Here is a 23,989-nt window from a genome sequence, read left to right on the forward strand (position 1 = left end):
CTCTATCTCTGCTATCCCCATTTGGAAAAATCTAAGTTTCTGCCCGATGTGTTATAGTCTTTTTTTTTTTTTTTTTTCCAGATATTACTTCATTTGTTAATAATTACGATATATTTACTCCCAGTTAATGTCTAATACGAATGATCCTCAGATCTTTATTCACATATGTTTGCCCATTGCGGGGTGGGGACTGGTCAGGTCCCTGGGGAGGTGATGTACCGGAGCACGGCCATCAAGAGTCTTCACATTTGGGTGGTCGATTAATGCTTTGCGATTACGGCACAATGCCTTAAGCTGGGGAGGACGACTTCATATTCTCCGTTACCTAGATCCGCCCACGGTCAGTTCAGCCGTGTTCCGAAGACTGTAATCGATAGATGTACGCTCGGGTGTAAGCCTCGTGGCTCATGCTTCGAACCGATATATTGCTGAGCCAAACTCGGTTAACTAATGTCGTGCGAATCCCGCAGGAAAGTCACACTACTTGTTCAAGAGCCAGCTCGGCTTCTTCAGGTACCTTTTATTATCAAAGCACGCAAGCAAAAATAGCCACTATCAGCTAGTTTCTATAGAAGCAAGCATTCAGATGGAGGATGGTGGCACAGAACGAACTCGAAGTTATTCCCGGTGAATTACATTGTACTCACCTTGTCGGCATCAACGAGCTAGTTGGAGATGAGATCGTCATGGTTGTCAGTGACAGTCCCAAAATCGCGCTCGCCGATACAACTTTCGGGGTGCTATCCCTACAGGCATCATCTAGAGCTCCAAGCCAGGGGTTTTAAAGTGCGGGTTGAATCCAGAGATCGAGTATTCTGAACAATTCGAGGTTTTAATCAAATCGTAGATCTCCTCCAATTTTTACGTTTGTAATAAAACCTACATATATCTGCCCGTAGACAACCTGTGAGCGTATGCTCCTTGCAATTTCTCTTTCAAGGTCATTTTGACGTGCTGGTGAGGATGGATGAATGTTGCCTTCTGCGCGATGTGAAATTATATAAGCCTTCAGAGCTACTCCAACCTGACCCAACTCCCCAACCCCCGAAAAAGAATGGGCATCGACTTTAGCCGAGAGTCCAAAACCATTCATTGACAATGGCCCAGGTCCGGAAACTCCCAGAAAACCCCCTCATAGAAAGATTTTCTGACAAGCTCCCAGAAAGCTGCCAAAACCCTCGCTGCGAGGAACATCTCTCTCCTCCGCAAAACCCACCTAACCACCCTCTGTCTCCACGTCGTATTCCTCCTCCTGCACTTCCTCTTCAACCGGCCGCGTTCCCTCGTTCCCTATGCTATCTTTACACTCCCTACTCTCCTTATAGAATTCTACTTTGAACGCCTCGGCCGTCCGCGATACAGCCCTGGTGACAACTCGCTCCGATCTCCTGGCGAAGACCTCGATGCTTCCGGCCTAACTGAGTATCTTTGGGACGTTCTCTACTGGACGTGGGGATGTATGGGCGCTGTGTGCGTTTTCAGTGACAGGGCATGGTGGCTGTGGATCGTAGTCCCATTGTATTCTATGTGGTTGGCATATACGACCTTTATCGGTGTAAGGAAAGGATTTGCTGGCATGGGAATGGATGGCAATGAATCGGTCCCAGTGGCAGAGAGTAAAAGGCAGAAAAAGTTGGAAAAGAGGGGGCAACGCGTAAAGTACCGCTAGAAAACCTCTCACGAGCTCTGGCGGTGTGCAACCGTATCGGAGATCTGAGGTTGATCATATAGTTACAGTATCTACTCCGCACTATAGACATGTATTCTTGAAGACAAGTTTGATCCCGTTTTGACAATTAAGTGGTTTGCACTCAGCATCTGGATATTGTGTATGTACGTAAACGCATACCATCACAATGCAAACAATATTTTAGCCTTCCAATCCGAAATAAATCTTGAAGACACAAAAAGAAAAAAGAAAACACCGCTAAATCGAACTCTGATAGATAAAGACCGCCAGCTGGACCTTTCATCCAAAAGTGTATATAACTAAATGATCCACTGGATGTGGAAATTTCGCTTTCGTTTTGGTGGCTGTACGAATTTTGGAAGGCAGGCCTCCATTTTGGTCTCAGCCGGGTTTCTCAACCTTGATGAGCAAACTCCATCGATGATTCGGGCGTAGAGGCCACGAGGACTCCACATGCCGGACTGAAAAGCTCTTTCCGCCTTTTCGCTCATCGTTGGCAGTCGATTGGGCAAGCTTGTTAAGGTAGGATGAGGGTATATCAACCTGTATAACTTGAAGAGCTAGGTGTTGTGGATGACTCATTGACAATATCATGAAAGATTTCTTCCATAGGTTGATTTTGAGGTGGCGGTACCGATGAGCTAGGTATTTGGTCACTTGGAGGGTTTACCCCATGCCTTGTATTTTCCGTGGAAGTCTTCTCACTGCTGATTTCTGGGAGTGAGTCCGCGTCGACGACCGATGCTTCCATTGGTTGTTGATCCGCGACATCGATGATTACTGATGGATTGCCCGTTCCTTGCACCGATCTAGATGGCACGGTAATGGAAAGAGAGGCACCATCATCTTCAAAAACCACATCGTCATCGACAGGGTACTGATCCGCTGGTGTATCACGTTCATCCCTGCCGACGACTGCCGATTCGGGTTGCGCGGCTTCTTCGACGATGTTTGCGGTCGGCTGTGGTTTCAGAGAGGTAGTCATTGATGTAGCATCCAACCCTTCTGCCACCAGAGACTCGAGTGATGCCGTTGCATCTTGTGCTGATTTTGAGTATGCTTTGTTCACTTGTTCGTGTATAGCCTCGGGGTTGTTGGGGGAATTAGACGAGGCTACAACCTCGGCGGAATCACTGATATTTTCGACCTGGTCAAGAACACTAGATAATAGAGAGCTGGCTTCAGAGAGTAGGGTAGAATCTAGGTTTTGCGTCTCGATACGCTTGGCCTGCGAAATCTGGCTTAGAGATTCCGTTGCTCTGGATGACTCTTCACCGGTAACGTCGCTTACGGTTGAAGTTGCTAGAGAAGAAGTCTCAGTGGCTGTCGTAGACCTTGTCATGGCGCGGATTTTGGCGAGATCTATAATATCGGTCTGAAAATTGTCGCTGCTGTCCCCAGATTGAATCTTCCAGACTCCAACCTCTTTAATGGTGAGAAGCTCCTGAGCAGCCGATTTTGCAATAGCCATCCCTCGAGATAGGATGTCATCGCCAGTGGCTCTGGCTTCCAAGAAAGCTTCATGGTTCATGCCAACATCACTCACTTCACTCTGCCAATCTGTGAATTGCTTTTTGAGGGCGTGGAATTTGGCCCAATCCTTATAGGTTACTCCATCCATCCAAGCCCATCTCATCCCGATTTCCTGAAGACCTAGGTCACGAATGTTATCAAGAATTTCGAGAGCAGACCCAACAAGTGCTGTCACATGTTGAACGAGTCCGTTATCGTATTCGTCGAACCACATTCTTAATGAGTGGGCTTTTTCCCTGATAGCAAGTCCCGACGCCCTAACCACCTGTAACATGGTCTCCTGAGCTTCTTCCTCCTCTTTAGAGGTCGCATCTTCGGGTAAAGCGCGAACAATATGATTGATCTCAGTTTTGAGTTTTTCCACTTGCTGTTGTGATAAGGCTTCCAGCTCGGAGACAAGCCTTTCACCTGCATCCACAGCACCACTTTTCCCCATATTATCTACAATTTCTAGGACCTCTTTTTCCAACTCGTCGCAGCCCTTATCAGCAGCGAGCGCAAACTTCTCCTGCCATGCTCTTAAATCGCTGGTAATCTGCTCCTGAGCCTTTGCTCGTGTTGGGGATAGAGATGTCGTAGATGAAACTGCTGCCTCAGTCGTAGTGCTTGTTGTTTCCCAAATAGTGGATGCCTCGGCGGTTTTGCTCGATGAGAGAGCGCTCGCGGTGGAACTCAAGGTTTCAGCTAAGCTGTTAAAGAACGTGTGAGACCTCAATCCAAACAATTCTGAAAAGTGAATATATAGCAGGCAACAACACGAACCTTTCTTCTTCCTGCAGACGCTTCAACTTCCCACCTTCACGGTAGCTTGCGAGTTTTGCTGCGATCCTGAGCAACTGAGGTTCGACGTTTTCGAAATACAAGCTAGCCAACCGTGGTCGTAGCGTGCCATTAAGCAAAACAACGAGGCTAGACCAGACTCTGCGACTATAGGGAATCGCGGTGTCAATTAAGATTTTATGGACCGAAGTGGAAAGCCTGTCAATGATAGGTTTAGCTCGAACATATGTTGGCACTAGGTAGCCGTCCCGAAACTTGATCAGCTGTCTTGATATATTTCCGTATTGAGGCGCGATGATTTGTTTGATATGTCCAACCTGTGGCCCCACCGCGGAACTGTAAAGCTCAGCGACGGATGATTTGAAGGATCGTAGTTGCGGGGAAACAAGTATATCCCATTTCTCTTCAACAAACTGCAAGCCTTGCTCTACACGAGGAGAACCGTATGTGTAGTATGCGCTTGACGACACGCTCGCGACCGGGGCGTATATGTGGTCATGAAAAGTGTGCGCATAAGGCCGCACAACCTCAACGTATGGTTCCCCATAAATTTTGTAGTACGGAGCTACGTGGGGCTCCAACTGCGAGCGTACAATCAAGTATGGCTTGCATATTCGTGGAGAATGCTCGTCCAGTTCCTCCGGGTTCGTCGGACAACTGAAAAATGCAGTAAAGAACGAGTACCATATCGCTAACCTGATTCGTGACATAGTGTTAGCGTGCTCAACCAGCTGCTCGCTTGAAAGGCTAGAAGAGATTACCGAAGGATAATACTCAATGCTCTTCTTACAAATCCAACCCGCCTTTTTGACTGACGGGAAGGGCTCGGTCGACTCGTGCTGCTTGGCTGCTCTCCCTTGGTCACAATACCATTTTCTGAATCTGCCATCTTTTCAAGACAGCACCTGGAGCGTGCCAGACACTCCACAAACGACACGGCAAATTATACCAGTGGAAAAGACGATATATAATTAAACACGTGCAGACTGTGAAGTTTCCAAGTAAGCCTGGGATATGGGGAGGACTAAGGGGAAGGCCTGAAGAAAGCGTTCGCTTACCGGTGGTATCGAAAAATCTACAAAGAACAAATTGGCCTCAGAATAAGATGAGGCCAGCCAGTCACCCGCGCCATTCACAAAACAAACCAGTACTGCAAGGTGAGAATGCGATGGTTCTGTTGCATGCCGGGTTTCATCGCCTTGAGTTTTCGGTTGGAGCTTGAGCCCACAACGCACGCGGTGAGGTCATTTTGCTTGTGATCACGCGTCTCGTGCCTTGATTCGGCTAAATGGCTTCTCCGCATTCCGAGGGCTTGGCAACTTTTCAAGAACAATCCATTTACTACGGAGTACACGGCGTACTGTGATGCGGTTGCTTTATTTCGCCAATTATGAACCCGACTCTGGTAGAATAGCAACTCTCCAACCATTCGCCGTGTCAAAACTGACACAATTTGTACTTTCTCAGCCAATAGATGGCCGCCCTTGTCCCGTTCACTGAGTTCTTCCCATTGTCGTCCATGAACGCTGGCATTGAGGAATGTTTACTTACGATGGGCAACGTGTTCATGAGGTTTGGCCGTACAATACTGGATGTCGGGAGTCTAAGAAGGCAAGTAGAGTATATGGGCCGCTGCATTTACTCGCTCTTCAGCCTAGCCACCGGCATTGCTATCTTGTGAGTAAAGCAGAATCGAGGACAGGGCAGTTCCGGACCATTGAACCTAGGCCTTTATCTCCATATCGTTGTTTTGAGATAGCATTGCCACTTTATGAGCATAATAACGAAATGGCGCTCCACACAGCTTTCGAGAGTCAAGACGTGGTCAGTGGCACGTATTCTGAACCACTCGGGATGCGCCCTGGCCTCCACCAAGGCCATCGGTATGGGCTGTGGGTTGAACGGGGCATGACGCAGTCTTTGCACATAGCTCCTGAGCAGTTTAGCCACTAGAGCTGGAGTGTGGAGGAATTGTGTCGAGGATCTGGAGAAAATAGCCAGCAGCAGGGATGCTCTGGAGTCATCGTAGGAGCTTGCTCAGCTGCACTAGTCTAAATATAGTTAAGTGTAACAGCGGATCATCAATGCCCCGTCTCCGTGAGCACGATTACTAACCAATCACTATCCCCAGATGAGGCTTGGCGCGCGCCACCCAAAACGGGCCAACAGAATCCCCGCTGGCACTGCATCATGTGGCAAGAACCGGCTCCAGAGTCATTAAGCAGTTTTCAACTTCATCTTTTCCTTCCCTCCCTTCGTCAACCAGATCTGTAATTCCAGGCGCCGGTCAATGATTGAACTCTCATATTCTTGAACCTTTGGGTCGAATTCCAGTCTGAATCATACTTCACGACCGGAGATCATCAGAACGATGTTTGCCGCAAATCCTGGTAAGAAAGGGAGAGGTCCAGATGAAGCAGATACTTGTCGAATATGTCGAGGGGAGGGCTCGGAGGAAGAGGAGCTGTTCTATCCCTGCAAATGCAGCGGCAGCATCAAGTTTGTCCACCAGAGCTGCCTGATGGAGTGGCTCTCCCATTCCCAAAAGAAATACTGCGAGCTTTGCAAGACCCCGTTCCGCTTCACCAAGCTTTACGATCCAAATATGCCCCAGGATTTGCCCGCTCCAGTTTTCCTGAAGGAATTGATGGTGCATAGTCTCCGTTCGCTGCTCACCTGGTTGCGCTTTTTGCTCGTGGCCTTTGTCTGGCTTGGCTGGCTGCCTTGGTCTATGAGGGCGGTCTGGCGGGGACTCTTCTGGCTTGCCGATGGACGCTGGCCAACTTCTGAGAGCCTTCCTTCTACGACCTCTGCTGCGGCCAGTGAGACTTTAAGTAGCCTCGCTACCCAGGGCACGTCACCCGTTACAAATGTTTTCAGCACGACTTCTCCGGCGACCGCCCACAGTCTTCAATCAACCATTCCACAGTTCTTTTTCCCCGTGTCATCGGTATTGAACTTCACTGCAGGGGAACCTTTGATATATTCCATCGCCAAACGGCTCCTGGCCAATGCTGTCGTTCTTACTACTTCCGCCTCGACCTCTATGGATCCCGGAAACGTAACTACATCGGCAACGAGGCGTTTGCGACAGCCGTCATGGCTGTCTGATGTTGATTTCTTGAATAGCTTAACTCCATATCCAACCATAAACAATATATTAATCGATACTTTGGAAGGCCAATTGATCACCTTGCTCGTGGTGATCCTATTTATACACGTATTTCTAATACGGGAATGGGTCATACAACAGCAACCCGCCATAAATCTCGCTGAAGGCGAGCGGGAAGCCGCTGATCAGCTGCTTCGAGACAATAGGATTAACCCTGTTGTGGAACCGGAACCCGAGCAGAGAAACGAGGAAGAACTGGCACCCATTGAGATGCCAGTTATTGAACCAATTCAAGCTGGCCGCTTTGACGTTGAAGCGGATGATAGAGTCTCTACGACCGATATCCCATTTGATGCTGAAGAAAGTCTGCCAGTGGGAGGAAGTGCTTCCCCCAGACCCTTTATCGCCAATACGAGCACATCTTCGTTCCTCACATCAGAACCTGGCTCTTCTAGCGAACAAACAGGCAGAGAAGCTTCTATGACTGGTCCGGGCCTGGATTTCAATCGTTATGCTAACCATTCATGGAGCTTTGGGGTTGAAGGTTTGAATGAAACTCTATCGCCAGGCGAGCAAAGCTCAAATACTAGAGACAACGGGCGCAATTTCAGCCTGGGAGGGCCTGTGATTGATACTTTAGGTCAGATTCAACGCGAAGAACCTCATTTCCCTACCTTCCCAGCTACCACGTCGCACACAGGGAACGAGCTGAGGCCGTTCGAGGATGACGCCGGGTCCGCCAATCAACCCATTGAACGCTCTACGGGCATATCTCTAGGCGACTATGCCACTGCTCAGAACGAAAATTTATTTCCAGTACAATCCGCAGAACCCGAGGCTGTTGGCGGAGAAACTACGGGGCTACCGTTGATTCCTTCCCCAATTTTTGGAAATAATGATATCAATTTACCCGCAAATCGTTTCGATTTTCGACCAAACGTTGAGTTTCCCGAAATCCAGGCGAGTATTGACGAGTATTCCCGTTCTCTTCGTCTTCTAGAAACGGATGACGCGGAAGTCCGCGGGGCGTCGACTGCGGATCCCACTACCCCGATGCAAGCACCAGACACTAGTTCAGTACAGGCAACGGAATTGCAGAGGCAAGAGAGGCCAGCTGTTCCAGTCCATGCTCCGAGGAATCTGAAAGAGCGTGTGGTGGAATGGTTTTGGGGTGGTATCCCTGTTCAGCCAAGGCGACAGGATGAAGGGGGCGACGACGAGCGTATTGTTGAGGACCCAGCTCAAGAACAGCCGTTTGTTCCTGTCCGCCATGGCCAGCATATGCTGGATGCCAATGCAGCCCCTGACAATGAAGTCCCTAACCGTGCGGCGGCTCCGGCGAATGGAGGATTTGATAATGATGCCGATGCAGTGGATGATGCCGACGATCTGGAAGGTGTTATGGAGCTCATTGGAATGCATGGTGCAATTTTCGGCCTTCTTCAAAACGGGGTTTTCAGCGCTCTCCTTATTTCGTTTACCGTCACCGTGGGCATCTGGCTTCCGTACCTATGGGGTAAAATCGCTCTAGTCCTACTAACCAACCCTATACGGTTGTTCATCGGAATTCCTCTTGCAATCCTATCAATAATCGCCGATATTGCTGTCGACACCGTCATTGGAAGTTTTGCCTATCTGGTATACGTTGGAAATGTCTTAATAAGGGCTCTCTTGGGACAAATTGGGAAAGCTATCCCTCTCCTCGCGAAATTCTCAGCAAGTAATGCTGTTACTCACGCCTCGCTAAGTTTAATTGATGGAAGTGGCCAGCGTCTGAGGCGGATAATGACGACTTTCTTCACCTTCCGCGATTCCGATGTTCCGATGTTTTCCGTCCTTGCCCATCAAGCTTTGCGAATACATCAGGCTCGGCTTACTGCTGTCTATAAGTTCCTCTTCCACATTGTTAAAACGGTGACTTACGATGCTCCTCTGCATATCCTTCGGCAAGACAGCAGTGAATCGCTGCTTCAACGGCTTTCTCATGTGAATTCCATGAAAACTCTAACTTTCGTTACAAGCACGTTGAAGGATTTTGTACGGGTGGTCTATTCCATCTTGAAGTATGGAGATTTGTCGAGCTTGAATACTTCCGTGAATTATGCCCTGCCCGCAAATATGGACTCTGATCTAGCCTACTGGGATACCAAGGATAGGATCATTGCCATTTTCGTCGGCTATTGTTTCGCATCGCTTGTTGGCTTATCCTATCTTCGCCTCTCGGCGTATTTCTCTGGAGAACAACGCGGCCCAAGAGTAAATGGTGCCGTGGCTGAAGTCCTTCACCAGGCTGGCGGAGTCATGAAGGTCATTCTGATTATTGGGATTGAAATGATCGTGTTTCCACTTTACTGTGGTATCCTGCTTGACATCGCCCTCATGCCACTCTTTGAAAATGCCACATTTGGGACAAGATTCGCATTTGCTACAGAGTCTCCGCTTACTTCACTGTTCGTACATTGGTTCATCGGCACTTGCTACATGTTTCACTTTGCGCTCTTCGTGTCTATGTGCAGAAAGATCATGCGCAATGGTGTTCTCTGTAAGTTCACCTATCCCCTGTTAACTCCCTTTTCGTAGCCTTGCCTAACACGAACTTTCAGACTTCATTCGGGATCCTGATGACCCGACATTCCACCCTGTACGCGATGTCCTCGAGCGCAACGTGTCAACACAGCTCCGAAAGATCGGGTTTAGCGCCCTAGTGTATGGGGCGCTTGTGATCATTTGCATGGGTGGCGTAGTATGGGGGTTGTCTTCGGCTCTCAATGGAGTACTGCCATTACATTGGTCATCTAATGAACCAGTGCTCGAATTCCCAGTGGATTTGCTTTTATATAACCTCGTTATGCCACTTGCCATTCGGTCCATCAAACCGTCGGATATCCTGCATAATATGTACGAATGGTGGTTCCAAAAATGCGCACGTCTTCTAAGATTAACAGACTTCCTTTTTGGGCAGAGACAACTGGATGAGGAAGGGTATTATATTAGCAAGACATGGAAGCAAAAGTTATTGGAAGGGAGAGCGTATTTTTCACAGCCAACCGACAACGAGGAGCCGACGGCAAAGCAAGTGCAAGATGAAAGGAATTTTGTGCGTGATGGCAAGTTTGTCCGCGCTCCAGCATCCGACCAGGTTCGAATACCCAAAGGAACGCAAGTATTCCTCGAAGTTAATGAGAACAACGAACGGATCGATGGTAAACCCGACCACGATGATGGCTTGCATGGCAAGACCAACGAAATGTTTACGAGAGTTTATGTGCCTCCTAGATTCAGGACTAGAATTACTGCCTTCATTTTCTTGATATGGGTGTTCGCCGCTACAACGGGTGTGTGTGTCACGATTATACCGTTAGTTATTGGGCGGAGAATGGTCTCGATCCTGTTTCCAGAAAATGTTCCGATCAATGATCTCTATGCCTTTTCAGCTGGGCTATATTGTGTTGGTGGAATTGTCTACGGCCTATATCATTGCCGTCATTGGGCTATCCCTCTACGCAACCAGGCCATTCAGCTGTTTTATTCACCGAAGAATTTCCTCAGCAAAGCGTTCAAAACGATGTCATATGTCTTCCACCTAGGATACGTTTTCGGAGCGTTCCTCTTCCTGATCCCGTCCTTGTTTGCGATTATTACGGAACTTTATTTCCTCGTTCCACTCCATACATATCTCAATCGCGAGGGAACTCATATCATCCATTTTGTTCAGGATTGGACTCTTGGTGTTTTGTATATGCGGATGATGGCACGCCTGATTCTGCGTAACGAAACATCACGGCCTGCCATGGCTCTTAAGGCGGTTATCCGAAACGGCTGGCTCCATCCTGACATCAAATTTGCCACCAGGGCATTTATAATACCCGCAGCTCTGGTCACTTTCGTGGCAGTACTGACTCCTCTTTTGATTGGGTTCATATTGAATGGGACGGTCTTTAGAGCAGATTCCGCATTGGTACACTCTCAAGTCTACCGATATTCATACCCAGGATTTCTCTCCTTCGTTCTTCTATGCTGGGGATCGCATCTTCTCCGTCGCCAGATTAATGTCTGGCGCATGAGCATTAGAGACGATGTTTATTTGATTGGCGAGCGATTGCATAATTTCGGGGAAAAGAGAGCGAGGGATGTTGGTGCTGCCAGGCGCATGATCAACCCTGCATGATACGTAGACGCTTCTTTCTTACTTTATTTCAGAGATCATAGCATGTATATACCAGAAGACTTTAGCATTCAAATTTTTTTCTTTTCTCCCTTCTTTCGCGCCGACACTGGTGATGAGCAAGAGTTGAGTTGATGCTCTTCGTTGTTTGCTCTGTTTGCTTCATGTGGCTTCTCATGTGGCTCAGCGGCGATCCTGTGGCTGGTGCTAGTGACACGTGCTGAAATTAGGCTAAACCTCAATTGGGTTGCCCCACCTTCTAGGCTGACGGATATCTGTGGTCTCTGATTGGCCGGCACCCTGGCAGCCGCAGTGGCTTGTTGGTGGGATCGCGATCTCCGGTGGCACAGGGTCCAGGCAGCCTTGATTCTTCGTTTCTTCTTCAAGGGCAGGAAACGACCAGATTCTTTTCGCGCCTTTCATCTGTCATTTGTAGGATAGTATTTCGGTTCGATGAGCTGATCTCACGATGTCGGTTCTTCGGGGTGGTTCGTTCTTCCAAAGACGGCTTACAAAGCTGTATACTGATACCAAATCATCGTGCGAAAGCGTCTCTACTGCCGCAAGGCCAAATGACGACCCGGAACTGATATCCCTTAATCGAAGTTTCCGGACGCAAAAGGACCGATTGTTGGCCTGGGGTCTTGATTGGAGCGATGCCAGCGCTGCGCAGCCCAACGACATTGATGAGGCGCTGGCCGAAGCTGGCTTCAGCGATGTTGTCGCCAGCATCATGTCATCCATTCAGGGACTTTTGAATGAGGCTGAGAGGCTGCAGCAACCTGATATTCCGAAATCCTCTCCGGATGGGCTGACGACTGGCGTGGTCAAGACAACGTGGACAGATAATGAAATATCGAGATCAAAAGCGCTGTTGGACGAGCTGACTTCGCACATTGATACCCTCTATGACTTATCCCGATCACGGAGGAATATGACCATGAGCATCTCATCGAATACACAGTCGCAGATGCAGAGCCCTCATTCTCCATATTCGCTTCGGCCCGAGAAGTCAACGTCAAAAAGGCCACTGTTGTATCCAGTCTCTCTTGGTTCTAAGATATATCCCGAGAAGCACAGCCATCTAGCAAAAAGAGACATCAAAGGTGGCTCTCACTTTTCTAGCAGCACAGAGCGATTTGCTATGAGCTCTTTGAATCTTCATGTCGACACCTCGGCTCATGACCACACCTTCCTCGCTGATGAAGCACTTCTACCTTTCTTATCCTCCACAAAAGAATATTACATTAATCGCAAAGCCCTGTACCTTTCCAGTGATGGAGCCACCCACGCTCCCAATCCGCCACCTTATGAACCTGTTGCAGCTTCAGCAAATTCTCGAGTAACAGGGCAGTTGCACACGTCCGCTATACCAGCTCCATTGGCCGAAGGCGTGAATGCCCTTTCGGTTCCGATCTTAGTCGAATTTTCGCCGATACTAATGGAAATGCAGAACTCTCCAGTTCTACCGAAAAAGCAAAGATTGGACCACCTCAGTCAAACCCTGAAACGACTGGTCGAAAATGCCAGGGTCTCTCACCTCGGATTGCTCAAGTTCCTGGGTTACTTCGTCGACATGGCACATTCTCGCTATGCATTTGTCTATCAGATGCCAACAGACATTCCTTCCCTACCAAGGCAGCCGTCTTATCCAATACAACCCAAGCCTCTTGTCGCACTCTTACTCTCCGGTATCGACCCCCAGGATACTCTTGTTCCAAATCTTGAAATACGATTCCGATTAGCATATAGCCTCGTTTTAGCCGTTCTACATATGCGAAGTCAGAATCTCATCCATGGAAATCTCAACAGCAACAATATCTTGATATTTCCTGGTGTGGAAGTGTCTAACACAGGCGCTGTGGACAGCTTCCCCGCAGACTTCCGTCATCCTTACTTAACATCTCCAGCTTTATTTGACAGTGAAGACAAGAATTCTCCTCCCGAACCTCTTTCGTCGAGCATGTATCGGCACCCAGACGATCGACGAATAATTACCGACCAATCCGCATGGGCGTACGACCTTTACAGCCTCGGACTGGTCCTACTTGAGATTGGTCTATGGACTCCCATTAGCAGACTATGGAAGATGAAGTACACAAACGCAATGTTTAAGTCAAGGATCGAAAATGTGTACATAAAGAAGCTCGGGGCTAAATGCGGAGGAGCGTACCTGCAAACGGTCCAACTCTGTCTCGATGCACCCAATTTCCATCTCTCGACATCTCCTATGGAGGACCTAAGTCTCCGAATTCCTCAGACGTATCATTACCCATGGAACGAGCCGAGCAAGGCCAATGAGTGGGATACTTTCTCGAAGAATTTTCTTTATACGGTCGGGAAAGTAACCTTCCGATGTTGTAGCCTTGATATCGTTGCACCACCTCCTGACACCGATCTCGAGGAGTCTCTTCCGCCGCCATTGAGCCTTGATCTTGACGCTTCATCATTCCAAGAAGTTAAGCCACAGGATTTGGGCATTCCCACCGTTGAACCTGTTGTTCCAATTAACATTGGGGATGATACTGCACCTTTAACGGATCGATTTGGCTCACACATAAATTCCGACAATACTGAAAGAAGGGTTCGAAAGCGAACCCTTAAAAAATGGTCAAACCTTGAGATACCCGATGATAATCTCCAGGCCTGGAACAAGATACTCATGCCAAAGCTGAGCAAGTTACTCCAGAAAATCCTAAAAGATTCGAATGAACCCTGCAGTGTTAGCTTGATGATCGCTGGCGAATCCGCAGAAACAGCCAAAACAACTATCTGCGTCACCTGCACGAGCGTTCGCAGAGTTAAGGCCGCACTCAAGAAGTATTTTGAGTATGATCGCGAAAACTGGGACTTGATTGTCATCAGGGGGGATATAAACCGATCAAAAGTACCTAGAAGACGTCGCAAGAAAGCTAAAAGCTCAAAGACAGCAGAAAAGGCTCCTATGGATTTGAATCCGCATTACCAACAAAGACCTATATGCGGTGCCTCGATAGGGGCATTCCGTTCGGACGAACATTTGCCACCGGTTTCGTATGGCGGCGCGATTCTCGTGGATGGTCTGCCTTACGGGATGACCGTCCACCATATGCTTGATAGCCCTTGCGACGACGATGAAGAGTACGAAGATAATGGCTGTCCTCCCCGGTCTTCTGGCAATTATACGCCGCATACGGAGATGCAAGATCAAGACTTTGCTTACTCTTGGTGTGATGATGTCCCACCGCAAGCGCTCTACCCCTTCGAAATTTCCGACAGCGAGGGCGCTGATGACCAATCTATTGCCCATAGTATCGATGAAACATATGATGACTATTGGCTGTCTGATGGTTATTCAAGCGACGAAGCAGAAGACGTCGGGGATTTCGATATTGATGACGATACAGCATCGATCGGAGACACTGAAGGGGTCGACCCTCAAGATGAGCCTCGGATTATAGTCACGCAACCAGCCCTTGATGACGTGGAAGACGGCTTCTTTCCTAATCCTGAGGATCGAGACGACGAGCACCTTGCATCACACTCACTGGGTTATGTCCATGCCTCCTCTGGACTTCGGAGGACAACACGGGATGGAATCAAGCATGAAGTCGATTGGGCGCTTATTAAAATCGATTCTGACCGTTTGGACGCTACCAATGTAGTCCCCTTTACGCCTAGTGCGTCGTCTTCGTCACATCCACATTCAGCAAATATTGGACCTTCCAACAGCGCCGATCAACCTCCACAGCATCAGTTCCAAAACCTCACAAAAGTAGCCAGACTCGATGAGTTGGGTGGCTTGTATGTACAGTGCTGTGGAAGGACGAGTGGCTTTCAGAGCGGGCGTATTTCCAAGGCAATGACACTTGTCAGATTGCCTGGCCGTCAATCATTTTCTTTGAGCTTTTGCGTTGACGGCAATTTTGGAGGTAAACAAACCTCGCTATCCTTCTTTTCCTAAAAAAAAAATTTCCTTTAATCACTTGCTAATGGTATCGCATTCCCTCCAGTTCCCGGCGATTCTGGTGCATGGGTATTCAACCAAAACGGCCAAGTATGCGGACACGTGCTCGCATGGTCCGAAAAGAGTCGAACGGCATACATCGCACCTATGGAAATCCTCCTCGACGATATCGCACGCACGCTCGGTGCAAACAGCGTGGCACTTCCGGGTAGCGAAGAAGAATTAGCCTGGCACGGCGCCATGGCCGCTGCGACTTCTCCTTATGTCAATGTCGCCGCTGCAACGACGAAACATAGCCTGAGTGTGGTTAAAGACCAGCTACCTCTAGATCTTCGGAGGCTGAATCTTGATCATCTCGACGAGCCCTCACTCGCTCGACAGACCTCCGGACAACCCACTGCTCCCGGCGGTAGGAACGCGGCAAGTTCTACTGCTACTTCTGCCATGAAAGATGTTCCCGTGTCTGGTGCAACCACGTATAGAGGTATCAATGCTTTGATATCCCATCCACGAACTATGGAACACCAACTTGCTTGATTTATGATAATGCCTGTGACGATGCTATTGAAACTTTGTTTCCTGCTGTTTATACTTATTTTTGGAAGCACTAGCTGAATGATATGTATGATTGCACTGTTTTTATAAACGAAATAGTGAATTACCATGCTGTTAACTTCCACTATCTAGAATTTTCCAACCGCTGACATTCTACTTTGATGTGGAGTATATAGGAGTCATTTGTAATTCATGTGCCTTCTCTCTCCCTCATTTATCAACATTCAAACATTTAATTAATACAGGAAAAAGAACAAGTCTATATTCAAACATACTAGACATAAGAAGTGAGAATTTAAAGACCTTGCGGAAAAAAAAGAAATAGACAAGATGGAAGCAAACAATCCGAACCGCCAAACCACGTGTTAAACAAGGTGAAAGCAATCAAAAATAAAAAATAAAAAATAAAAATACCGAGCAACCATGAATGCTCAGCAGATCCCGGAACCCCATTCCCAAAAAAATAAAAACAAAAGCGACATTAATGATTAAGAGCTGCTCAAGTATTTCAAAACGGATTCTTTCTCCTCGAGTGGCAGCATGCTCAACACCTGCTGCACTCCCTTCAGACCACCCTCCTTGTCGCCCATCAATAACTGTGCAACCTGCATTGCAACACTATTGGTCTTCATGGATTCAACCTTCTCGTATAAGACCTTCTTGTTCTCCTCGTACCAAAGAGCAACCTTGCGGTCCTCATCCTCGAATTCCTTGTCTAGTAAGCCAGTCCAAGACCTGAGCATGAGAAGATTCTTCTCACGCAGAGTTGGCTTCGCTGGCCCGGGTGAGGAGGTAGGAGACGGGCTTCTCGACGATTCTGGGCTTCCAACTTGGGATTCAGCACTGACAGATGCCATACGCTTGAGAATGAGTTCCTCGCTGAGACGGCGACGGAGACGCCAATAGAAAAATCGTCGCGCGTTCTTCCACTGAAGCGGTTTGCGGATGGTTCCCTTCGCCTCCATGCGACCGGCACGATCGTGTAGATCGGCAAACTGGAGAGCAATTTGAAGATAAACCGGAAGGAGTTGGTTTTCACGCTCAGTCATCTTGTTCTTGATTTCGGATAATTGTTCGGCACTCAGTGACGCGTCCTGAAACGACCGCCTAAGTTCTCCATAAATCGGGTCGAGACGAGCCATGGTTTCTAGCTGTTTCTCGCGACGATACTTGATGCCGACGATACCCTCAGGTTCGAGGACACCACCACGCGATTCTTCATCGGCGTACATCTCCATTTGATCAGGGTTGATGGTAGGATCGATAACGACCTGAATAAACCAGTTAACACATTGTCCCAAGCATAAAAGGCGATCGCACTTACCCATGAGCCACCACGAAGTTCGCCAAATGGTGGGATATAAACGAAGATAGGCTGCTCATACTTTACAAGAGCATCGACAATGTAGGAACCGTATTTCAAGACCTCGTTGTACATGTCGCGCTGGCCACCAGAGAAACCACGCCAGTTGGCCAGGATCATGACTGGAAGTTGTTCACCGAAGTTAAAGTCCTTCAAAGCTTGAGCAGTCTTGAAAGCGGAGTTGGGGTACCACACGCCGCCAGCTTCAGTTGTGACCATTTCCATAGAATCCGGATTAGCAGGATCCGCCGGAGTAATATTATCCACGGAACGAGTTTCGACAGCAATGACACCCATTGGAATTCCACCAAGTCTCGCACGGCCGACCACCACTGTCCTAGCCCAGCCTCCGAGAGTTTCTTGGAACGTGCCCTTGTCGAAGAGACCGGAGAGATAGCCTTCTTCGTCCTCCTTACCACCAATGAGCCATCGCACATCATACGTTTGTTTAGGTGGGTAGTAGGTAATGTCACGATCCCATGGATCCGAGCTTGGTCGAATTGGAATTGGCGAGCCCTTGCGATCAGGAATGAAGGACATCCACTGGACAATCTTCTGGACACCTTCAAAATCGTCGTTGGCGGTCATATGAGAAACGCCATTCTTGTACATAATTTGCGTCCCACCAAGTTGCAGATTGGACGTATAGACTTCTCGACCAAGAAGTTTATTGATGGCAGGAGCACCTGTTAGAATAATGGGTTGTCCTTCAACCTGGATAGCACGGTTACCGAGACGAACGAGATAAGCACCGATACCAACGGAGCGGCAAGTCACGAGAGTGATCGTGAAAATATCTTCGTAGGCTCTCGATGTAGCTCCGGCGATAAGACCAGAACCTCTCAGGCACTCGACACCCAACCCATCCTTGGCGCCGATGATAGTTGTAATCTTGTATCTATCTTCACCGTCTTCATGGACAAGTTCGGTGATGACATCTTTCGACTTTCGCTCATCCAGCTTCTTCTTAACTTCTGGAGTCAGGTAGAGATACTTGAAGCCAGCCTCCGGCTTCTTGGGATCGTTCCAAGCAACAGAGAAGAGTGGCATCAATTCTTCCGCCATGCCGATACGAGCACCCGAGTTGGCAGACAGGTAAATTCGCGGAACACCTAATTTCCTAGCGAGTTCAGTACATTTGTGGAAGAATTTATCTTCCAATGGTCCGAACGAGCCAATTTGATAGGTGATATCGTTGGCAACAACGATGAAGCGCCTGCCATGAGGATATTCCGGAGTTCTGGCTGTGACGATCCACCCAACCATACCATGGGTATTGGTTCCGGGCTCTCGTGACACTTCAACCAAGTTATCAGAATCGTCGAGGACAAGCTCACTGTAATCAATACAACCACCCTGGGGAGGTCGTTTTTCAGCAAGGCTGGGCTGGCTGGCTATAGCGTCGATCCAGGCATTCTGGAAAGCTTGTCTGAACAGTTCTGGGAAATCATAGACGTATTGCGTTCCCATCAGATGAGCTTTGTAACGTTTAGGCTGAAGCCACTCTTTTGTGGGGTATGGCGTCGTGACCGGCCGAAGGTGCATAGATCCAACCTTGGTGGTACCACCAATGCTGTGAAACACCCACTCTCCCTTCTCCGATTTTCTTTCCACGTACATCTCAACTTGGATGATATAGCCGGATGTATTCGTAATCACTACACGGAGAGGATATGCCATGCCAGTGGTAGGGTCAGTACAGAGAATTCGAATTTCTGCTCCGGTTACGCGCAGGCGCCAAAGTCGCCGGCCGAAGCGCTCCAAGAAACCTGCAAGAGCTTGTTCCACATCCGATGGCTGCAGTTGGAAGACAGGGGTGAAGTTAATGAAAATGTGGTTCAAGTCGGAGTTATTGTTCCCAATGATCTCCAGGGCATCCAAAATGTCGTTCATGAGGTTATCGGCTTCGGAGATCAGGTATTCAGCAGTGGGGATATCATCGCGTAAACGGCCTGGTCGTACGACAGCACGGGTGAAGTAACGCTTGTCAGCGGTGGCCTCTTTGGCAGGTCCTTTACCGATTGCTTCATAAACATGGATATTCCTGTTTTCGGTAAACACAGGACTGATGTTGAATTTGGACAGTCGGCCGAGTTCTAGCTGGAAAGCCAATGCAGGTTCGCTGTGGCGAATGCTTTCATCTTCGTCGTATGCAGGGCCCCTGAAGGTGAAGTATCCGGGGTAGGTCCCGTCGCCATGCCCACAGACGAATGTTATTCTGCGGACGCAACGAGACTGCAGATCATCCTTGAAGTCAGACACAATCTTGCTGAGACGGGCAGCAACTTCCTTGTCGTCTAGTCCTTCCATGTCGCGAATAGCGATGTTACAAACTCCAACCAGTTCGTCATTTTCGGGGCGTGGCTGAGGTTTTCTCTTGGCAGCTAGCTCGAGGGCGTTGTTGGAGCCCGGCCTCTGGACACGGTCGGCACGAGGGAATACCTCTAGAGCTCGAGAGAGTACCTCTTCGATCTCATCGAAGTACTGGGCAGGAATGAGCACACCTTTTCGCACCGGCTCATTTGCACCCTTATTGACCAAATACGACATATCGCTTATGGAACTGATTTTCTTAAACGGATTGTTTTCTGTCGTTGGGGTGCTCGGAACAGAGGGGTTTGAAAGTGCGGTATTCATCCCGAACTCTGCCTGAGGTACCTTTCGCAGAACGAAATCCCAAGAAATGAAGAATGGAATCTCCTGGTCATTATGATATTGAACGCCTTGGAGGTCGTAAGCTCGGTAAGCCCGACGAACGTAGACCTCCAAAGCAGCCAACGATACCCACTGGTCCTGGTGGCCAAAGAACAGAGGAAGGACATCAAAAACGGTATACTTTGAGTCGACAACTTCCTTAAGGACATCGAGATCTGGTTCCCTGTGGTCCCATCCTGTTTCTCCGTACTTCGACTGAACGACGGAAGATCGTAGGATGTGCTCCATCTGAGCCATACGCTCTTCCAACGACGGTAGAGCACATTGAATGAGAAGTTCGCGTGCTTTGAGTGCAACCTTGGAACAAGGCCTTGATTCAAGTTCCGCCAATTTTTTCAATATCGGTTTCAAATATTTCCCAACATTTGGCGTAGTCGGTTTGTTTGGCCGGTATGTCTCAAGAATTGCCAATACCAAGTTATTCTTTCCGCCAACTTTGGTGTGGGAGATAACGGTTTGAATTACATTCATAATGTCATCCTTGTGTTCATCTCGAAGCTTCAGGATCGCGTCTTCATCACGGATGTTTCTCTGGGCGAAGAGGTGTTCCACATTCCAATATTGCTCCAACAGGGCAGCGATCACATTGTACTCATGAGCTCTCAAGCCTTCAGTGTAGTCCTGGATTACTTGAACCAGAGGAGCAAGCGTAGCCTTGAGGATCTCAACATCGGCAGGAGCCACGTTTTCATCCAAGAAGCGAGTGAAGGTCTTCATCAACTGGGCAGCAGGGAAGTCGGCCTTTCGGGCCTTGGACTTTTCGATAACCTGAGTAAGCTGCGCGTCAAGTTTTTGCGGCATCCGGGAATGAAGAGCGGAAACATGCGCGTTCCATTCACCATATGGCAAATCCGGGTCTCTCAGCACCTCGACCAACTCTGCAAGCGTACCAGACATGATCACCTGGTTATCGAAGCCGAGAAGGATGTCTTGCAAGATATTGTGAAGAAGCCGGAATCTCTGCGGAGGTTTGCTGCCTACGACTTGAGGAAGACCCATATCTGGCATCTGCCCGAGGAATGGCTGTGCATGTTTCACCTTGGATGGATCATCCAATGTGAGGATTCCGAGAATATCACCAGCCTGCAAGGTAGCACCAGGCTGTTTGATGAATTGGACAACGCCATCTTCTTGCGCAACCAAGGGCATGTACAACTTCATAACCTCGATTCCAGCAAAGACTTCACCGGATTTGACATGCGCCCCATTTTCTACCGTATAATGCACCAGCTTACCTGGGCTGGGGGTTCTAAGCTGTGTGGGATCATTTTCTTGTTCCAGGAGACAAGTTTTGCCATCGACACTTAAGCGTGTAGCAGCAGCTTCGTCTTTCCAGTACACGTTGTGACTTCGCCCATTCAACAAAACAAGCAAACCCCCGTCGGCAAGAGCACGGACGCCAACCAAGCATTTTGATCCGTTGATAAATAGATGATAGCTGTCTAAGCTTGCTCTAGTTGCGGTAAACTTGTATCGGACGTCTTCGTAGATAAAATCGATCGTGAATACAGTCTTTAGGACATCTTTCGAAGGAACTTGACCCTTTTCGAGACCCTTTTTGTACTCTGCAATGCAGGCTTCACTCGCGACATGGGCTTTGGTCACAGCTCCACAAATAACAGCAATCACGGAGTCCGGGCGCTCAGCTGTTAGCTTCTTAGTGATAAGTTCATCAAGCCAGCCAGTAGTAATTGTGTTATCTTCAAAGGCAGGCGTTTCCAGGAGTTTGATTAAATACTCGACGGTCGTTCTAAAGTCACCACGAATGCTCAGTTCCTTCAAGGCCATAACCATATGTTTCCTTGACGCGGATCGATTTTCTCCATAGGCAAAAATGTGGCCGAATTGGGAATCAGAGAAGTTATGAATTCCACCAGAAGTTCCAACGGAAAAATAACCCCATACGTTAGAGCTGCTTCGGAAGTTGAGCTCGTGCATCGTACCACTGGACGGCTTAAAGCCTTCGCCAGGATCCTCAGAAGTAATACGACAGGCCGTTGTGTGTCCCTTTGGCTGAGGACGCCGCTGAGCCTTGAGACTTTCCTCATTCGAGAAATCAAAATCGATCTCGGAACTGGTATTGACATCGACACCATAGAGAAGGCGAATATCTCTGATACGGTGTAAGGGAATACCCATGGCAATTTGAAGCTGAGCAGCTGGCAAATTAACACCAGTGACCATCTCAGTGGTTGGATGTTCGACTTGGAGACGAGGGTTTAGCTCTAGGAAGTAGAACTTGTCATCGGCATGGGAATACAAGTATTCCACAGTACCAGTCGAGACATATCCGACGAGTTTGCCGAGTCTCACGGCGGCGCGTTCCATCGCCTGGAAAGTAGAAGATTTCGCAATCGTGACAGGTGCCTCTTCGATGATCTTTTGGTGACGGCGCTGGACGGAGCAGTCTCTTCCGAAAAGGGAAATATTATTTCCATACTGATCGGCCAGCAATTGGACCTCTAGATGCCTGGCATTCCCAGCAAGTTTCATGATAAAAATGGGCGAACCGGGAATTTCACTGGCAGCGGCGTTGTAGAGATTGACGAAATCCTCCTCCCTTTCCACTTTGCGAATACCTTTTCCGCCGCCACCTTCGGACGCTTTAACCATCACTGGAAAGCCGATAGCTCTGGCTTTTTCTAAGCCTTCCTGAGGAGAATGTGTGCATCCTCGATCGTAGATGTCATCTTCGACGGTAACAATGCCATTGTCGTCAATCGTAACCTCGTCAACTCCCGAACCGGACCATGGAATGCACGGGACTCCGGCATGTTGTGCAACGATGGTAGAAGAGATCTTGTCACCAAGGGATCTCATGGCTGATCCTGGCGGGCCAATGAAGATAATCTTCTTAGGAGAGGCGGCTAACGATTCTGGCAGTTTTGGATTTTCCGAAGCATGTCCCCTGCAAGAAAAAAAAAAGAAAAGAAAAAAAGAAGGCTATTAGGAATCTAGAGCTGCGTGCTTTGGTGATCGGTCAAGCTTACCAGCCGGCCCAGACTGCATGAACTCCTGTTCTCTCCGCAACATCGACAATGAGCTCGACATTAGCAAAGTTGTTGTTATTGGTACCTCCGGGAACCTATTTCACTACCGTTAACCTTCCAAGTTCATGGCTCATCATTTCGTGTGTGTAGATTCAAGTGTCCGCATACTTCCACATATCTATCGGCCATGCGGATATAGTCCGCATTCGCCTGAAGGTCCTCCGGGGTTGCCATCACTGTGAATTGAATTGCGCGTTCATCACCGAATGTGTCATAGGCCCATTTCCGGACCGATCTGATCTCCTTGACGGCAGCAATGCCGTTGTTTGCAATCAAGACCTAGAAAAGCACAGAGGGCAGTTAGAGAGAAGGGTCCATGGCACTCAAAAGTGTAAATATGTATTTTTGCCAGAGAGTGCCAATCGCATCAATCCAAGAAAAGGCCAGAGTTTGCTTCAACAAGTGCAACTTACTGAGGTAATGACGGAGTGACCATCGTGCTGAGCAACAAAGTCCTTGACAGCCCCCGGTGGCGCTACCTCTAAGCTGTTACCGCCGATGAAATGTGATGGGATATTATGCTTTGCAGCATATGAGCTGCCATGACCGTTCGTGATCTCAGGCATGGTGATTAATATATCGCGGACGCAGGTTGGGAAATCGTGATCGTGTTAAAAGGAGAATAAAAGAGACACCGCCAGTATGCCCCGAAACCCGACAGCGCAATCAGCAGCGTATCAAAGCGTCCCAAAGTTCGAATCGAAGAATGAATTTTTGTTTCTAAACGGCTGCCGGATCGAAAGAAAATTATCCACCAAATCAGCACCACAATTCCCGGCCGGTCGTGGTGGTCATGAAGGAGACACGGATTATGAGATTGGCGAGTTTGAGAGGAGTGAAGAGATGGGCCAAAGTTTCCTCCCGCAAAAGAACGGGTGACAAGCAGAAGAGGAGAAGGGGGATGATGAGGATGATGCTTAGAGGAGGAGGGCGATTGATGCGAAGAAGCAAAAAAGAGAAAAAAAAAAAGAAGAGAGAGATAGGATGGGAAGAGGAACAGAGCGGAGAGAGGAGAGAGTTGGTGATCGGTAGTCGAGGGCAGCAAGCGAAGCTTCTTTGGGGGAAGGTTCAGCGCAGGAG

At 48.5% G+C, this 23,989-nt stretch overlaps 6 protein-coding genes across 6 annotated transcripts; 4 read left to right on the forward strand and 2 right to left on the reverse strand.

The window, feature by feature from the left end:
- Positions 1 to 1,098: 1,098 nt before the first annotated feature.
- Positions 1,099 to 1,669, forward strand: CIMG_00831 (uncharacterized protein; the record flags this gene model as incomplete). The annotated part of the gene is made up of 2 exons (XM_001247059.2): positions 1,099 to 1,107; positions 1,139 to 1,669. 2 exons carry the CDS (start codon positions 1,099 to 1,101, stop codon positions 1,667 to 1,669), a joined length of 540 nt encoding a protein of 179 aa, XP_001247060.2.
- A 118-nt stretch (positions 1,670 to 1,787) lies between these two features.
- Positions 1,788 to 5,212, reverse strand: CIMG_00830 (uncharacterized protein). Its single transcript, XM_001247058.2, has 4 exons — positions 5,062 to 5,212; positions 4,765 to 4,989; positions 3,986 to 4,699; positions 1,788 to 3,912 (listed from the first exon to the last, which is right to left on the reverse strand). Exons 2-4 carry the CDS (start codon positions 4,890 to 4,892, stop codon positions 2,229 to 2,231), a joined length of 2,526 nt encoding a protein of 841 aa, XP_001247059.1. The 5' UTR covers positions 4,893 to 4,989; positions 5,062 to 5,212; the 3' UTR covers positions 1,788 to 2,228.
- Positions 5,213 to 5,477: 265 nt separating this feature from the next.
- CIMG_10624 (uncharacterized protein) lies at positions 5,478 to 5,956 on the forward strand (the record flags this gene model as incomplete). The annotated part of the gene is made up of 2 exons (XM_012358839.1): positions 5,478 to 5,680; positions 5,731 to 5,956. 2 exons carry the CDS (start codon positions 5,478 to 5,480, stop codon positions 5,954 to 5,956), a joined length of 429 nt encoding a protein of 142 aa, XP_012214262.1.
- Positions 5,957 to 6,252: 296 nt separating this feature from the next.
- Positions 6,253 to 11,376, forward strand: CIMG_00829 (RING finger membrane protein). The gene is made up of 2 exons (XM_001247057.2): positions 6,253 to 9,657; positions 9,719 to 11,376. The coding sequence occupies exons 1-2, from the start codon at positions 6,375 to 6,377 to the stop codon at positions 11,281 to 11,283; spliced, it is 4,848 nt and encodes a 1,615-aa protein (XP_001247058.1). The 5' UTR covers positions 6,253 to 6,374; the 3' UTR covers positions 11,284 to 11,376.
- A 300-nt stretch (positions 11,377 to 11,676) lies between these two features.
- Positions 11,677 to 17,008, forward strand: CIMG_00828 (uncharacterized protein). Its single transcript, XM_001247056.2, has 2 exons — positions 11,677 to 15,191; positions 15,273 to 17,008. Exons 1-2 carry the CDS (start codon positions 11,750 to 11,752, stop codon positions 15,761 to 15,763), a joined length of 3,933 nt encoding a protein of 1,310 aa, XP_001247057.2. The 5' UTR covers positions 11,677 to 11,749; the 3' UTR covers positions 15,764 to 17,008.
- On the reverse strand, positions 15,291 to 23,884 carry CIMG_00827 (acetyl-CoA carboxylase). The gene is made up of 5 exons (XM_001247055.2): positions 23,323 to 23,884; positions 23,018 to 23,188; positions 22,850 to 22,944; positions 17,106 to 22,767; positions 15,291 to 17,052 (listed from the first exon to the last, which is right to left on the reverse strand). The coding sequence occupies exons 1-5, from the start codon at positions 23,473 to 23,475 to the stop codon at positions 16,270 to 16,272; spliced, it is 6,864 nt and encodes a 2,287-aa protein (XP_001247056.1). The 5' UTR covers positions 23,476 to 23,884; the 3' UTR covers positions 15,291 to 16,269.
- Positions 23,885 to 23,989: the final 105 nt, after the last annotated feature.

This window comes from Coccidioides immitis (genome assembly GCF_000149335.2).
Source record: "Coccidioides immitis RS genomic scaffold supercont3.1, whole genome shotgun sequence".
Lineage (NCBI taxonomy): Eukaryota > Fungi > Ascomycota > Eurotiomycetes > Onygenales > Onygenaceae > Coccidioides > Coccidioides immitis.